At 40.6% G+C, this 18,125-nt stretch overlaps 1 protein-coding gene across 8 annotated transcripts in view; it reads left to right on the top strand.

The window, feature by feature from the left end:
- myo1b (myosin IB) overlaps positions 1–18,125 on the top strand; it is an 84,384-nt gene that overhangs the window by 27,396 nt on the left and 38,863 nt on the right. For all 8 annotated transcript variants that reach the window (XM_042495223.1, XM_042495221.1, XM_042495220.1 and 5 more), the window contains 3 exons: positions 10,646–10,740; positions 15,642–15,746; positions 17,595–17,641. In XM_042495223.1, the coding sequence (XP_042351157.1) occupies positions 10,646–10,740; positions 15,642–15,746; positions 17,595–17,641 (247 nt within the window). The remainder of the gene's footprint in view (positions 1–10,645; positions 10,741–15,641; positions 15,747–17,594; positions 17,642–18,125) is intronic.

The raw sequence follows: 18,125 nt of genomic DNA, 5'->3' as shown, positions 1-18,125 counted from the left end.
AGGCACATCTCTGTATTCTAGCACATATATTTTTCAGTGTATTCTTTGATGTGATTTTATCCATTACAGCTGTAGTTATTTGGCAACAAGCTCATGCCTCGTTTCACTGTTTTGGTATTATATAAGAGACTGTTTTCAAGGAGGCCTACATGAGTTGCAGCACAGAACCTGTACGTAGGTAGATTTAAGTGGGCACTTGTTGAAATGGCATTTTGACACAGGTAGGCAGAGTGAGTCCTCTCCAGCATGTGTGTTGGCGTATTGGTTAGCTCAGTGAACCTAGAGAGATGTTGGGAAAGTGTGTGTGTGTGTTTCTTTTTCCACCCACTTCTTCAGCCCAAGAATAACATGTAAATGTATTAAATTGGATAATGCGACCATTTATCACCAGTTGCTACATTTATGCATACAGACAGCAGGTCTATTAGATACACACACAACACGTGTATACACAACTACATACACAGTGCTGGTCTCTCTCTGAAACTAAGCCTGGTGTGAATCATTAATAGTGAAAAGTTATGAATTCCTGTGTTGTTTTCAAAGGTAACGCAGCTACAGTACCTGCTGATAAAGTAACACAATACTGATTAAACATTGGCTACACTGCCATTTATTGCTTCTGTGAGCATAAGATTTTATTTTATAGATTTTCTTTTATCAGTGACTGTCTGAAAACCATTGTAAACTCTCTCTATTCATAGTCAGAACAATAGGTATTGAGCTTTTTTTACGTGTGTACACAGGTTGCATAACAACCTGTAAGAGGCATACCGAAATGGAGGCAAATAGATAACACTAATATCAGCTCAGCCATGATGCAGGTGCGAGGTAGCTATCTGCACAAAAAGGCAAAAAAATAAAGATCTATAGAATGAATCTCAGTGTTTATTTACAATGACTTCCGGATAAAAGATCTCTTCATTACCTATATATAATCAAACAGCACTGAGCAAACTCTGCCGTAATTGATTCGTTTTAGTCCATCTAAAACAGGCCCACCTAAAGACAAGTCAATATAAGTTTAAGTATATGCCTTATTTAGAATATTTTCACTGTTTTACCTTGCCATAATACAGCCCTTACTGACAGGGATTTGAAGCTGTTATATAAAAAAACAGACTCCATTTGGGTGTACACAGTGTACACTCAAAGTGATATTATTGTTTTTTTCTTTTTTTCTCTTTTTTTAAAAGGTGGCTAAAATATGTTTTGTTTTTATAGTATACAATCATGCTGTAATTTTTTGTGTGCTTTCTTCATTTTTTTTTTTGTTGGGGTTTTTTTTCTTTTTTTTTTTTTTCAAAAAGAAAAATCTTTCATTGCTGTAACCCCATGAAAAATCTTAAAATTGTTCTGCTTTTAAACTTCATCTTAAATTTGACTGGCATCACAACTGCGTCTGATGCAAAGACATGGTTTGGGCAACATGCGATAGGTCACATGAAATCAAACAAGCCGTAACACTGATTTGGAAGTGATTTGTGCGGATTGAGGATTTAGTTGGCTGTGGAAATTTGGCTAAGATCTCCCAAAGGGCCTGACAACAGGCCCCGTGGGTCAGACTGGCATTACATAGAGAAACTGTAAATGCTAATGGAAATCTAATCTGCCAGACATTGCTGCTGGGTTAAGCTTGTGTCAGCTAATGTCCAGTGCCAAGATAACATTTTGGGCTTGGACAATTTAGTTGATGAGTCGGGACAAAAGTATTAATATTTATAGTGTTTTTTCAAAACTGAGTCAAATGCATGTATCCAACTGAAAGTCACATGAGGCACACATAAAGATGAGCTGTTTGCCTCCATTTGAAATAGATTTTGAGGGTTTTATGAAGATAAATTTTGACTCAAGCATGCTCTAGCATGCGTAAGGTTGATGTTTAATCATGATGACAGTGTAATTATTTTTTTGTTTTTTTGGCTATCTGTGCTAGAAAATTCTGCAGGAATCCCTTTGTGATGTCAGTGTTTATGTTCACATTAAACAGTTTAAGCTTTCATCAAGGTTTTATGCAGCGTTTCAGGTAATTATTGGCAATGCCCTGTGCAGAAAATCAGTTTCATTCACTCACCTTGAATGAAGCTCGGCCATTTCTTGCTAACCTTTAATATTTAGGGTTGTCACTGTCATGGGAAACCTGGACAAGTCATGAAATTTTACAACCAATTAGTAAAAATCATTGAAAGTTTTGGAAAAGTTAAGGAATTTTGTTGTGTGTAATGAGATTGTTACAGTAATCTTGTGTGAATAACTGTTCACCAGTGGCGTCGTTGGGCCTGTATATATGTATGTATATATATATATGTATGTATATGTGTGTGTGTGTGTGTGTGTGTGTGTGTGTTATATATATATTCAAAAATACGAATAGGCCTGATGATACAAAAAACAACATATCTAATAATCTCTCATTCCATTCATATTGTGCTTGAGTAAAATAGTTGATACTTGATATACTGTTAACATAAATAAATAGGCTACATTTAACTTTCTTCATCTCTAGTCAATACATTTATAATGATAGTCTTCTAAAGTATTCTGTAGTCAATACTAACAACTGCTAATATTTTTAACATCCCAATTAATATGAACCAATGTATTTTGTAAATAAGGTGCCGGAGTGCATACAAAAGTATCAAAATAGAGGAGAACTTGCTTATGTAGCTGCCAACATATCGTAGCTCGATTGTGTCGAAATGTGACGTTTCATTGACCATCCTGTGCATTTCTCAATTTCTTCCTCTCCATCTTGCCCCCCATGTATGCCAGCTAAACTCTAGTTTAAATAGAGTTTGATATGTCGAAAAAACGCCAGGCAAGTGAGGCAAGAAAACATTTTTTATTATGAGTCGTGGAAAAGTCGTGGAAAAGTTTTGAAATTTTGTCCACGAATATGTGTGGGAACCAAAAACATTTCATTGTAAACTCTTTATTTTGGGTCTGGAAGAAGAGCCCTTTAACAACTTTATTCCCCTCTACCAAAACCTCTCAGTCTGTGGCCTCATCATTTCCTGGCATGGAGCAGGACTAGTTGTCACCCACCACTGTGGTGCCGATGTGGGACCAACTTTACACTCTTGGTCAGAGCCACAAGGACTGTGTCTGTTGTCTGAATGGGCTCAGTGGGTCACATGGTCACCCTGAGGCCTTTAGCGTCTTTGAAGACATGCCAAGTGATCTTGTACTAAATTAGGCATAACAGTTTATTTCTATGCAGCCTTTGTGTGTGTGCAGGCGTGTGCAGGGGCATTGCAGTGCCTGTAGGGCTCACAGATTTCACATAGATTTTTTTTCAAACACATGTAGTATAGTAGATATGAAGACATCATCAGCTTTGCAGACAAATCAAAGGTCATCCATACATATATATATAATATGTTTTTCTGCATTCCTGTGCAACTAACGGTGTGTTAAACTAAATAAAAATGATCATACTAGTGTTTTTCAAAGAAGTTCACTTGGTCTGTGTGTTAGCAGGTCTACTGTATGCTTCAGTGTCAAGCTGTTTTAATGTTTTAAGGCCTCTGAGAGCTGCCTAAAGTGACCGGAAACACTGCCACACTGGAAGCCTGAGAGATGGCAGGAAGAAGAGAGGAAGTCCTCAAACCTGACAGAGCTGGTGCTTTGTGGGCTATAAAAAGACAGCTAGCTCCTCTGTTTCCATCATCCCGTCTGTGGCTGTGCACATGTGGCCATGGTCTTTTTTTTAAATTTTTTCCTCAAGTGTGTTTTTTTCTGGATTTTCTAGCCAAAGGCACAAGGCCTTCATTTATCATTTTATGAAATCTCATGACTCAAACAATGCGGTCAGCTCGTTTAGCCCTTATAACAGCCGATAATTAGAATACATTTAAATATTCAGGGTTTTTTATGCTGCATGCTGATTCCCAAAATCCCGCTAAAAAGAGGCTCAGAAGAGTCTTTGTTTGAGTATTACTTTGAGGATGTTTTGCTAACTTACTCAGCATGCTAGTTTCCTGCTTTTCCAAGGATCAGACAAACAACTTGAATCTGTGTTTTCCCCCGCTGTGGAACACTAAATTGCTGTGCAGCAAAGTAAATTAAAGCCCTGGACCCCCCTCGATGTATGATGTATGGGTGGGGGTGTATCAATGAGTAACTTAGCAGAGGTCTCAGGCAACCTCAAGTGAGTTTTGAATAAATTAGAGATCTGTGGCAGCAGCACTTCACTCTCTTTTAATTTAGAGGATTGAAGGTATTCGTTATTGCACCTTGTAAGTTGCTTGTTGAGAGTGCTCATCTGAATATAAGACTGTTCTTGTGATCCTGCTTTGGGATCTTGTAGTTTGTGCTGTTCTCTTCTGTACCACCTGTTTTACAGCTTCACACTGTCATAACCAATGCACACATGGACTACATCTGTCTGAACCACACCAGCAGGTTCCTCAGTGATCTGTAAATGCATGCCACTGTGCTGAATTTGTGTGTGTGTGTGTGTGTGTGTGTGTGTGTGTGTGTGTGTGTGTGTGTGTGAGAGAGAGAGAAATGTGCACATACAGTGAGCAGCAGCATCAGTGACCGACTGTCTGACATGACAAACTATGAGGATGGAGACATTCATTTCAGCAACCACAGGGATGTAAATTAGATTGACTAGACATGGATGGGGGGGCGTCAGAGTGCCACAGCAAGTAAACACTCCGTCTGCTGATAGTTTGTAGCTGCCTTGGCGGGCGGAATTTGCTACAAGACGATTGGCTTTTGAAACAGGTGAAATGCAGTCCATTGTGTGTTTGTGTGTGTGTTTGGTGTGTGTGTGTGTGTGTGTGTGTGTGTGTGTGTGTGTGTGTGTGTGTGTGTGTGTGTGTGTGAGACAGCAACCCACTCTTCCACCTGGTCATAAAGCATCAGGAAAGCGTTGCTTCCTTGGCTGCCCCGTCAGAGCCAGGGCGGATTTCCTGTTGCTTCTGGAGGAGCCAGATCACACTGAGATCACAGGGCCCCCATGCATACATAACAAATAATAGAAACATAGCTGGATTTAGAATCAAAGTACTGAACAGAGTTGATCCATTTTAGGGCTTGAAAATGAACAAAGTTGTACTTTATTTTTAAAAAAAGTGCATGTAAATGTGCTGGATGTCAGTATGAAGACATGATTAAGATCCTCTGAGCAAGATTATTATTGTTTGCGAATGTCCTGTCGTCTCCTAGTAGCTGGGTGGGCTGTGCTCCAGACCATACATTACAGCTTCATTACCATCTACAAACTTTAATGTGTGCTGAATCTGCCCTCAGACTACTCCACCCTTTTAAGATTCAGGTCACACACTGCAGGCCCATCATCTCCTCCTGTGCCCCAGTTACCAGAGGTTGGTAGTTAAAAGAACTGACTAGACTATTTTGTACAGCTTACCTCATGCCAGTGTGGCTTTGTGTTCACCACTGCCACGTGCATGTCCAAATTACAGCCTGTAGGCAGATGTGAAGGGGAGGTGCCAAGCAGCACTTACGGCCCAAGGCCTTAGCCCAGCCTAACCCCCCCCCACACACACCCAGCTACACACTGATCAGGGAGGCCCCTGGGATTTCGGTGCCTCACTCGCTGCTTCCTCTTCTTTGATGGTGACCTCGGTGCTTCATCATCATTTTGACTTCCACCTTTGTGAAGTGGTACATACTGCTTTCATGGTCCTAATGATAGTACCATGTTGCAGCCACAGGGATGATCTTATTCTAATTCTGCCTTGTTTTTCTTGCTTTTATTTGTGGGAATGAAAATACAGCTTATTCTCCTATTAGAAGTCAGTTTTGCGGCTTTTTTTTTCTTCTAAATGTTTAAGATTTAAACATTTACATAGTCTTCAGTTGCACATTTTTGGGCGTGGCCCCTTGCCTCTGCTGTCTTCTATTCATATTGTGATTATGCGATGGCCATTCATATTCATGTGACTAGTTTGTGTGTGTGTGTGTGTGTGTGTGTGTGTGTGTGTGTGTGTTTATGTGTCTGTCACAGGACCTCCCACTCCTATTTTACACCCCGCACCTTCTCCTGGTACACTCCCCCTCCCACTGGCCTCCTCTGGGGGCGAGATAATTGTGTGATGGTTTGCTCATTGTCAGGACCAGGTCAGGCAACAAGAGTGTTTTCACAAAGCAGACATCTGCTGCGTTGTGCTGCCCTTTTCAGCAGTGACGTAATGTCCTGTGGCAAGTCTCATTTATACAACGTGGGGTAGAGAGGAGGGTAGAGACCAGGCTGTGATCAGAGATCATGGGGATGGGGATTTCTGAGTGACAGGTCTGTTTCAGACAGAACAAAAACGTACAACTGAGATAACTGAGGGCATCAAAAAAGTTCATTTAAGGTTCTATGTAAAGTTTTTTTTTTTTTTACTTATTCAGTGTTTTGTGCATCCTTGAGGCCCAACAAGCAAGTAAAATGCAGTTATTTCTATTACAAACATTTGCAGGGTATGTATTTGTGAATTTAATTTTTAATATTTTGAAACCTGCATTTGTTGACATCAATGTTAGCATTGTTTAGCTGTGTTTTTTCCACTACTGATCAGCGGAATAGTGTGATGATGTATTGTTTGCATGCCATACATATTTGAAAGTTTAATTGCCCCCAGTAGTCTGCAGGGATAAAGCCAGATGTATGACAGGATACTCAACACCTGTGATTGCTGTCAGAAATACATCAAGCGACAGTAAAGTGTTTCTTGACACTTATCTTTCTTGTTGCACATCTGGAGATTTTTGTTATGACACAGACACTCTCTCTATATTGCATCACATTAACATCTCCATGGGGATGTTTTACCATACGGTTTGGTCCGTAACTGTAATTTTAAAGAAATTAGAGACATTCAAATATACTGGAAGTGCATTGCCTCACCCATGCCCTGCATTTGTTGGAACATAACCAAGCAGCAGTCTCCAAGGCTGAAAAATGAAGCCAACCTGACAGTGCCAAAAACTGCAGTTCCTCTAATGGCCACTTGGGGCTGGCTTCAAAAGGAGTTAGTCCCTACAGACCCCCATGTTAAAATGCCCAACTTTACAGCAGAGACAAAACATGTAAATGGTTTTGGTCTTAAGCTAATTTCAACATTCATGCAAACTGTATGGGGATGATTTTTTTAATAGTTCACCCATTTACATTTTATTAAGGCCCAAAGTTATGCATATTATGCAGGGCAGCTTGAGTGACAGCTTGTCTGCCGATAGTGTCCTCAACATCCAGTTAGATCCACCCTTCACACGTCCACAGCCCAAAATATGGTCACTTCTGGCTCCAATAAAACAAGATGGCGACATCCACAAACCAGTGGGTGACATTACAGTAGCTACATCCGTTATTTTTACAGTCTATGACCATAATATTTTCACCCTGTAGCAGTACAGTTACAGTTATAGTTACAAGTAGCTGTCCAGATATTTATCAGCTGGGACGATATAATGTAACCAAACAAACTGGCTGGAGGATAGCGTCTGGTTACCATTAAGGCGACTGAAGTCTTTTGCCAAAGAATAAATTGAAAACATTGCACCGCTCTTAAGTTTATGATGAGCGACCATCATCAGAATTGTAAACCACCCTACCATAAATCAGGCTTTAGTGTTTAATCACCTATTAGTTCATCTGCATACAGTCAGCTCCAACCAGCTGTGGTACTCCAACTAAAAACATTCACTTTGTCCCAAAAGGCAAGAAAAAGGAGACCTCCACCGCAAAATATAACTCTGTAAAACTGCTGGCAGGACACTTCCAGCTGCACCTTCTTCTATGACATGAAGTTTTTATACTTGCAAAACTATGTGTGTGACATGATTCCAATGTAAAGCCTGTAAAAATTAGTGCACCATAGCACCTTAAAAAAGCCCAACCTTTTGAGGGATTTCACAAGCCCATTAACTCACTACACCAGCTTGACTCAAAGGAACTTCTGCATTAGGGTACCCCTTTTCCTGAGGGTGTCTTGGTGCAGAGCCCACACTGGGGGCTGACGGGGGAAAGGACCGGTTGCCCAGGCTGCACAGGCTCTGATCCAAAATGATGTGTGATGGTGCAGAACCCTAAGCTCCATTAGCCAGCCTGCGATTTAACTTTTGTATTGTGGCCTGGAATGCATTCATCTGGCTGCCCATTTCTGGCCCCCTCTCTGCCATGGCTTCTTACTAGCAATCAGCTACTTTTCAAATTGGAGGTCAGTCTTAGTTCAGAGTGTGATTATATGCTCCAAGTTTTGCTGCTCACCACACTGACTCCACTAATACATTCGTTGCTGTACCCCAAATTAGATTTTCTTTCAGACATTAGCTTCTTTTTCCATGTCTTGGTGTATTTGTAGAAGTTGGACTAGATAATAAACAAATTGCAGAGTGGTGCCGCATAACCGTCCAGCTTACAGACTCAAATTCAGTCTGAACATCTCCTTTAGAAATCACTTTGAACCCTGTGTGGACAGTTTTTGAGCCTGCCTGTTGGTGCCACGCTGCATTTTGGATGTGCAGCATGCTTGAATCTGTCAACAGCTTTGCCTCTACAAGTACATCTAACTTCAGCAACCATGCCCATAGTTTGATATCTCATTTCAGACCCAGGTACAACTCACTGTTAGTGCTGTATGAAATCCCCTGTCAGCATCTGTGAATGTCAGACATTCCTTCCTGCACGCATGTCTTGTACACTTAGTACACTTAGCTTATAAATACTTGATTAATGATATTACTCAGACCTGAGAGACTTGGAGTGCCCCTGCCCTCCCGGCAAGGAATTAGACCAAATTAGACACTGGGGAGAGACCATTTTGATGCATTCCTCCAAAATTACCTCAGGCTATATTTACCCTGTACTCAGTGTGAAACATAAGACTTAAAGATGTTGATCTTAGCTTGATATTTAAAAAGCAGGGAGATTACGCCTTTGATGGTGTTGAAGCCAGCAGCATTGGCTTATATTATATAGTATTTATTATCTTTTATATGATTACTCATTGACTTTAGAAACATCATGTGTAAACTTTCACTTTTTAAAAAAAAAATCATATCATCATTTATCAGTGGATTTTCTTGAACTGTAAATACAGTTCAACTGAAAAACTTGCTCAAGGTGAACTAAACATGTCACATCCTGGCTAAAAGTGAGTTTGATGTTTTTGGGAGTGTTGAAATGCACCACTGTAAAAAAAAAAAAAAAAAAAAAAAAAAAAAAATCAACCCAAAAAACAGAATGGTGAACAATAATCTATTCATCTTGATTATGTTGTTTTCTTAATCAATTGTTTGAAGCCACAATTATGGTTGAAAACAAAATTCAATCAAGTGCCCAGCCCTAGCTCAAGGACACTTCCGCAGGGCAGATGCATGCTTTAAAAGCTTGAAACAAAATTTTCTGACTGAAGTCCTCCCCAGGTTCATTATCTTGTAGCCTGTTTCCCTCCTGTGATGTTGCACCAGAACAGACAGAGTCATAGAGCCTGTCCCTAAACCTGCCACAGCTTATCATGGAAGTCGGCTCATCATGGATGATACAGCCTTCCAACTCCACTTAAGCTCGTCTCAAACTAACTCACCCAGTTTCCCAGCAGCATAACAGCACAATCACAGCTATTACAAGACGTGACTTTGGAAAAAATTCCTGAGTAATGAATGGCAAAGTACATGGGTAAGGGGAGGAAGGCAAAGAAAGCTAACTTGCAGTCTCGTGTCTTGCTGGAGGAGAAAGTTGGAACACACTCCGCACAGCACTGTACATGACTGTTTGCTTGCCAAAGGGAAGCTGTAAAAAGCTGAAGCTGCAGCCTCACCCTTTAGTGTTTCTTCTTTGTGGGTGTATCACATTGAAATTACAGACCACTGTGCCACACAAGATAAAAAAAAAAAAAGTGTTCATTGTGATATGGGCCTCACACCATCCACACCCTTCTGTCAAACCATCATAAGGGATTGTCTACATAAAGAGAACAAATAATATATTGTTGTGGAATTCAGTTGGGGGTGAAACTGCAATAATCAGTCTCACTTTCCCATTGTATCACTGTCCTGGAATGTATGACAATAGGCTCTGCACTATAATAGGCGCTCCACTTTTATCATTCACTAATCCACCAAGAGTTATTTTACATTCTCAGTCAGTAGTTCAAACACTTGCCAGAGAGTAAAACAAACGTATGTCTATTTTTTAGAGCAACAAGAAAAATTCCAAAGTTATTATGTATGTGACAGTTAAAACAACTAGTTTAAATTGGGGGATAAAAGGCTTTTAAGCATGTAACTCTTCTGGTTTTGCGTTTGGGTGCAGGAGCTTTAGCAGCATTAGTGCAGTAGTCAAGTTCGGGAAAAAGAGCAGGAAATGGTCACTATTCCAACTGTCAAAGCCAAATCCCAAATGTGAACCAGCCGGTGTAGCTAAATAAAGCTAGCAAGTCCCTCCAGTCCTGTGGCTGTTCTACAGATGCGACCTAATTTCCACTAAAACCACGTGCTATTGATTAGGGTGGTCGCCATGCGGCCTGGCACAGTAGCATATTATTTCTCTGAACTTATTTTACCCCACTATCTCTACATCAACCCCCCAAAAATATCCTGGAAAATACTTGGAAAAACAATGTTATGTAAGTTGAGGGCTTGTAATTGTAATGTCACTTACAAGTTTGTGCCTTTTGTTTTTCAGCTATGCTCTGGCAGATGAGGCGTACCGTTCACTGAGAGACCAGGACAAAGACCAGTGCATCCTCATCACAGGGGAGAGTGGGGCTGGGAAAACCGGTATGTAACCAAATGCTAACTACTTATTATCTTAAAGGGATAGTTTTGCTTTTTTGAGGATGGACTGTATGAAGTGCTTATCCATAGTCAGTGTATTACCTACAGTAGATGACAGTCGGTGTATCCTGACTTTGGACCCGCAATGTCAGTTTGAGTGTGCACTATATAGGAATATTTTCACTGCTTCCCCTTGCCATCAGACAGTCCTTTCCGATGGGGGACTGAACTGAAACTGGAAGATACCTATGTTCTCTCTTCAAAGCCAGATTCCACTGACAAAATCAGAAATTTTACCTCGCTGACATGGGAGTTGCTGGTCTACTGCTGCCTCGATCAGTTAGTTTGTGCTATTGTGTAACGGATTCATGGAAATCACACAACACAAACATTAACTAACTGATCAAGGCAGCAATAAATCAGAAACTCCCATGTTCTGCAAGGTAAAATTACTGTTCTTGTTAATGGAGTCTGGTGGCTTTGAAGAGAATGATATATTGACTTCAGAAGCAGAAAGGGCTGTCTTACAGCAAGTTAAAGCGATAAAAATATTCTAAAAATAGCATATACTTATATTGGGGTTGATTGTTTTTTTACATGTTGTAAGTGTCTAAAATGTGTTTTGCTGCTGGTCCAGCCCACAGCAGTACATTCATTTGTTTCTGTGGTGGTGCTTCTGCCTACTTCTCCAAATGTGAGGCAAGCTGACCATCATATACTGTATGTAATAGACTGACTTTGGGTAAGTACCTCGTATAAAAGAAGAAGAAGAAGGTAGAGGGTAGAAGGTACATTTGTCCTTGATCCTGCTTTGAAAAATCCTAACTATCCCTTTAACGTCTGTGCATTCCAGGTGAAATAGAAATCTCTTTGTCAGGCAGTGTACTCTCTGGACCAGCATCACCCTGCTTCTGTAGTCTGTTACACACATTTATACCTTGGGTCTACACAGCACAAATGCACACCTTAAGGCTACGGATATCAGTAATGCATCTGTTCCTGGTAAGAACATGGACAGATCCTAATTTCTGAAAAGTTAAGAGAAAAAATTACCTTAAATGATACAAGAACATCTAAGAATAGTGATGGGTAATAGATGCCAGGAAGGTTAAAATGTGTCATCAGGCCTTCTTGTCTTTTCAACTCTTTGTGTTTGTAGTGCTGAACAGGCGTTTGTTTAAAGTGTAGTCAAAACTGCCGTAAGATAAGGATGTTATGTATAAAGCCAAGTGCAGATTTAGATTAGATGTACTTTTGATGCAATTTTTTTTCTTTAAAGATCATGTTGGAACATGAAATGTGATGAAACCTCTGTGATGACCTGGATATGAAGTAGCTGCAAAATGGTAGAGGTACACATATCAAAGTAGATCAGCAGCGTACGCATGGTTTCCAGGCTTACAGCATCCACTCTTTCCAGTTAAGAAACTTAAAAGCTCATGTCTGACTGTTTGTTGGACTAGAAATATCAAATGGGGCCTGCTGATGCTAGAGGCAGCTATGCTCCCGTCCCTGGTCCTTTATTTCTGTTGGTTTTTAAAATAATGCGGCCATGTTCAGGGGCAGTTTCACATACCTTACAGAAACCCAAGAGGAATGGAATTTCCTGGTCTCTGTTGGCAGTGCAGTGTCGCAGGTAAAAGCCATATTGAGTTGGCAGAGCACAAACTGTAGAAAAGCAGTCGCAATCGACTCATAAAATACCTTCCTGTAGAGTTAAGATACAGACACGCATTCATACTTAGAGTTTTAAACCATGACCCTTGCACTCACTTTCTTGGCTGAGTCCAGTATATACTAATGACTTTGGAGATTCCAGCCTTGATGATATATTATTTTTTCATGAGTCCTCTCCAAAAGCATTTATTGCAGTTTACTAGTGGCTAGACTTGATGTCGGTTGGAATCTCACCATCAGCTTCAAACTCGCACACTGGATTTGCATGTGTGCAACAGACCGTAAGTGTGGGAGTGATTCATAATCATGGAGTCCATTTGGTTCCAATTAAAACGTGGCCAAAGGGTTTAAATCAGAGGGTGAGCAATATTGAAGACAAATAATTATATCAGCATTAACTACCACAGCATTATCTTTCTTTGTGAATATTTACTGAAGTCCTGAATATAATATGGCAAAAAAGTTCAAATATGTCCCAATTTCCCATCAACTGATCACTAGATTTGAAACAAAGGCACTGAGGGCAAGATAGATGCCAGCATGTTCATTCATGAACAAAAATGTTCCATCACAATTTTGTGGCTTGTTTTTTTTTACTCTTATTTAAAGGAACACTTTACTTAGATTCTTTTGGTGTGAGTTGTGGAATGTTGAGGATATCTGCTGTAGAGATGTCTGCCCTCTCGCCAAAATAATTGGAACTTTCTTGCACTCGGTTTGTGGTGCTCAAAATGGTATATCAGCACACAGAGGGGAGCGTGCTTCTACTGCTAGGTCACCTAGCACCGCTGAGGCAGCTAACAATACAGCCAAGCAGCAACCTACTCGAAAGTGCCAAAAACTGCAGCTCCCAGAATGGCCACTTGAGGCAGGCACCAAAACAGTAAATTCCCATAGAACCCATGTTAAAAAGCCTAAGTTAACAGCAGAAAAAATATGTTTTGTTTGGTATAAAAAAAAAATAAAATATTTTGGCCTCTTTGGTTAATTTCAACATTCATGACAACTGTATGGGGGTAATTTTTTAAAAAACTCACCTGTTTACATTTTATTAAGGCTTAAAGTTACGCCTATTTAAGGGCAAGGCCACTTGAGTGATAGGCTGTCTGTAAGGCGTCACTACACTGTGTGAGTAAGATCCAGCCCTCGCTCCTCCAAATCTCCAAAATGTCGAATTCAAGGCTTCAAAATGGCAGTCGACAAAACAATAAGTAACGTCACTGTAGCCACATCCAATATGTTATACAGTCTGTTGTTACAGCTCAGCTGGGGAGAATGCCATTAATGTTTCCATCTTGCACTGTCAAGAGCAGAAATATGTAACCAGGTCATGATTTCTGAAAAGAGACATTGTCGATGGGTTTTTAAAATGTTATTTGTCCTTTTATGGCTCTTTGAGAACCATAAGTGAGCGCCATCTATTTCCATTATATTGGAGAGAAAGCAGACATCTCTACGGCAGATACGTATCTCCAACAGTTGGCAGCTCACACCAAAACAATCTAGACTGATAAATAACAATAAAAGTAAGAGGCAAAATGTGTATTTTTGTTTTTGGAGTTAAACTGTCCCTTTATTAATTTATTTATTTAATGTTTATTTCTATGGGGACAAGTATACAGCATAAAACTAAGGTCACATACTGCAGCATTTATAGCCTAAGCTAATTTGCAATGCCCGTCCCTAGATGGGCCTTTAAAAATATATACATGATTCAACAACTACATAAAATATTGTATTCTGTATTCGGGTTAATCTGTCATTCAGCCCTAACTTTGTCTCTTTGTGTACTGCTGCACTGATGCCATATCCATTGCCTGTATTGATAATCTGATGCACTGTTTTCACGCTGAACCATTCACACATTGATCCCCAGCTGGAGTTCAACACAATTTAACAACTGAACTTTCCCTGTAGCACTTTGGCAGCAAACACCAGGAGCCAAGAAGCCACGCATCCATTTTAACAAAAGCAACTGTCAACACTTTATGAGACTGTCTATCATCCATACTTAACATTATAATCTCAGTAAGGAAATGCAGTGGTTCAGCAACAAAACAGACCCAGGACAAAGCAATGGAAAGCACCGCACTGTTTGACATATCATTTTTGCACTATGCACTCGCCTTTATTTGGGTTCTGTCAGCCTCTCATAGATATTAAAAACCTCACTCCAAGAAGCTGTTCAGCCAAGTCGAGGAGATAAATTTGGATTTCAGTAATCTCATCGGCCCCGAAGCTTTGTAGTGGAATAAGGCCATCAAAAATGTGCCCAACCCATCGATATGGGTCATTGACTTTCATGTCTGTTACTTTTACTCCATCTGGCTGCGGCTTCTATAGGAGCGAAGAGCTGTGACAAACATTATTATCAGATGCCAGCAATAGCGTACAGGAGATATAACACAGTTCTACTGTCTGCCAGAGATGACTGAAGTTTATTTTGCCACCCTTAGACATAAAACTGTGAAGATAAAGCAAGTGTATACCTTGTTACTCAGCAAAACAGGGACTCTTGATCTTTATATTCTTTTGCACCCCTCCCCCTACCTAAGCAAAATGTATGAGCCTGTCTGGAGCTGTCTGTATGCCCGACTCATCATCAGTCTGTACAGGCAGCTGCTGTCAAGCTCTTTTCTATCCGTGCTTGGCACATCACAAACATCATCAGTTCTGGGTCACTGTCATCTCAGCGGACAGGAGAGATGATCCCGACGCCAGCAGTCGTCCTACAAGGCTTGTCGCTCGTCTCAGACAGCACTAGATGATGCCTTTTGAGCCTGTGTCGCGGTTCTCATCCAGAAAATTATTTTTGGGGAACAGGCTTCACTCACAACACACTCCCTCAGATCAGCGTCTGCTCTGACACAGGACGTGGATAAACAGGGATCATCTACAGTACGTCAATCCAAAATAAAGTTGTTCCAGTGCGTCCTCTTGGTTCCCAGTGAAATCAGTCATTTGAATGATGATAATATGATGCAATAATGGTCAGCGTCTAACTGAACTAAGTGGGTCTCCATTATGAGGCCTCCTCCTCTACTATTTACCCCAGACTAATGAATGACCCACACCCTGCCTTAATGGGTATCGGGGGGAATGAGGTAAGGGGGATTTTATGTGGAATTGTGAGACGGGTGGGCACGTTGCACTTGTTCCTCTGTCATGTCTAGCAAAGGCTTTGGCCTAATATTTATCTGTGTGTCTCGTGTGTGTGTGTGTTCCAGAGGCCAGTAAGCTGGTGATGTCATATGTGGCAGCGGTGTGTGGGAAGGGCCAGGAGGTGAATAAGGTCAAGGAACAGCTGCTGCAGTCCAATCCCGTGCTGGAGGGTGAGTGAGCGCCATTCAAACTCAAGCTAATCCAGTGGCTGGATCGTCTGATGTTCACAGCGGAGCTTTGATTCTCTCCCTGAACTTGATTGAACTAGGCCCAAAACCTTCAAAACTTCATCAATTAGTGTCCTCAGTTCCCAAACACTTACTTAGTGTTGTTAAAAATAAAAAAGGTGAAGTCCTACAATGGTAAACTTGCCCCTGTCCCAATTTGGAACATGTTGCAGTCATCAAGTTCAGAATGAGTGTATATTCACCAAAAAAAAACCTTGTGTTTATACGGTATTCAACTGAATATAGGTCAGTAAGAATTTACAAATCACTGCATTCTGCTTTTATTTAACTTTTACGTAGCATCTCAAATTTGTTGGAATTGGGGTTGTAAAATAAATAATAAATTACAGGGGAAATTGGATTTTAATCAGGCTCGGGCTCAACTGCTGCCATGGTATGGGTTTACATTAGGCTTGGACAGAAACCATACAAATTCTTTTAGGGTCGGGCCAGATTTTCTTGGCCCATACAAAGCTCCAGTTCACAGGCTTAAACGATTTCAATATATCTATATTGTATATTTGCAGCCCTCAGCTACCTGTCATCCGCCCTGCATTAAGCAGTTGTTTAATGGAGTTTTATGACAGTCTTGAATATATTTTCTTGGTTTTGGATTGCATTACAACCAGTGAAATACATTCCATCTCTGTGAAATTCCTGATAGTTCAATATACAGCGTAATAAGTCATACGGCAACTGCAAAACATAACTTTTAGATGTAGACACAGACAAACTCATAAACATGGAAATTTTACTGTCACAGACAAGTTAGCTGATCAGCAAAAATAACTTCAGGAGTCCTATAAATACTGTGCAACACACTGTTTTTATTTCCTGTCCTCCTCCAGTACACACAAACGCACACTGTCTCAATCCCACAGCTCAGTGCTGGCACAGAAACAGCTGTCTTTTAATTGGGGGCAGTGGACAGGAAATGCCCATGAATGATGAAGCCGTATGCCGGGGTTGAGTCGCTGCAGAAAACGCTGCACATCTGCAAGAGTTTAGCTCCCGCCAATCTAATTGCCCCAACGTGGAAATAGAGGGAGTGGGGAGCACAGTGACCGTGCTAAAACACATGTGTCTGTGTGTTGCTGTGTGTTGCTGTGTGTTGCTGTCTGTTGCTCTGTGTGACTTTGCTTTCTTTCTGAATCCTTATTGGTTTCGCTCTTTGTCATCCAGCGACACACGTAAAAGGACATCAATCAGCCGCTATCAGCAATTAAGCAGTCATGCTAATAGCGCTGTGATGCATGACTCAGTAATAGAATTTTAATGTAGGAACGTGGTTGGAAGCAAATTAGGTGGAGCTCTGCATCGGAAAGCAGTGTTCCTAAAATATATGCACATAACATGAGGTGTGCATATGCACACAAAAAAATTCATACTTGCCAGCAATAGCGTACACACTGCGTTTAAACATCCTGTTTGTTACTGTTTGTTTCAAAGCACTGGCACATATTGAAGCACTTTGACTTGAGCGTGGTGTGACAGCAAGGTTCAGCCCTTCCTAAGCCTGGAAAGCCCTGGTGCTTTGCTTAATCCATATAGAATTATGGGGGCTTCATCAGTACAAATAGCTTTGACATCCAGCCTGTATATGATTGACAGCTAGCTGGAGTGAGGCACAGTGTTAAGGATCATTAGTATTATTTGGAATATATTTGTAAACAAGCTTTGATTTGTTTTGATATTGTTGGCTATAACTTTTTACCAGAGGGATTAGTATGAATTATGCATGGGTTGCAATGTTTTCATCATTTCCCCATTATGATTTTTCCTCCCTTTCAGCCTTTGGAAATGCCAAAACAGTGAGGAATGACAACTCTTCCAGATTTGTAAGTATCCTCTTCAGAAGTGATAAACAAGTGTTGTTTAATTAGACGTTTGCTTCTCTAATGAGGCCGTATTTGCAAAAAAATTATGCACAGCTTGGATGTTTTCATTCAGGCTTCATTCAAGCTAGTCCATAATCCACCACTTTCATCTATGTTTTCTCTTTCCTTCAAAATAAGCCCCACGGTGTTTCTTAATTCCGTACTTTTGTGTCCCTATCTATATTTCTTTTACTTTCTATATACCGAGAATTTCTCATTTATGTGCTTGCGTCAGTCTGGCTCCTGCTAAATTAAACTTTGAGTAAGAGCTGCTATGTTATGCTTATTTTCTTCATTGCTGCAATTGGTTGAGCAGGATCAGTTCTCATGACAGTAATTCTGTCAAGACACTAGTTGGCATTAAGTAACAGCAGCCTTTGTAACAGCTTGATGGTTTAAGCAAAGGCCCCCAGGGGTTTGTGCATATAAACTGGTTTGGTCATCA

The sequence above is a fragment of the Plectropomus leopardus genome, chromosome 10 (assembly GCF_008729295.1).
Source record: "Plectropomus leopardus isolate mb chromosome 10, YSFRI_Pleo_2.0, whole genome shotgun sequence".
Taxonomy (NCBI): domain Eukaryota; kingdom Metazoa; phylum Chordata; class Actinopteri; order Perciformes; family Serranidae; genus Plectropomus; species Plectropomus leopardus.
Note: the sequence above shows the minus strand (reverse complement) of the source record. Positions and strands in the feature narration are given on the sequence as shown.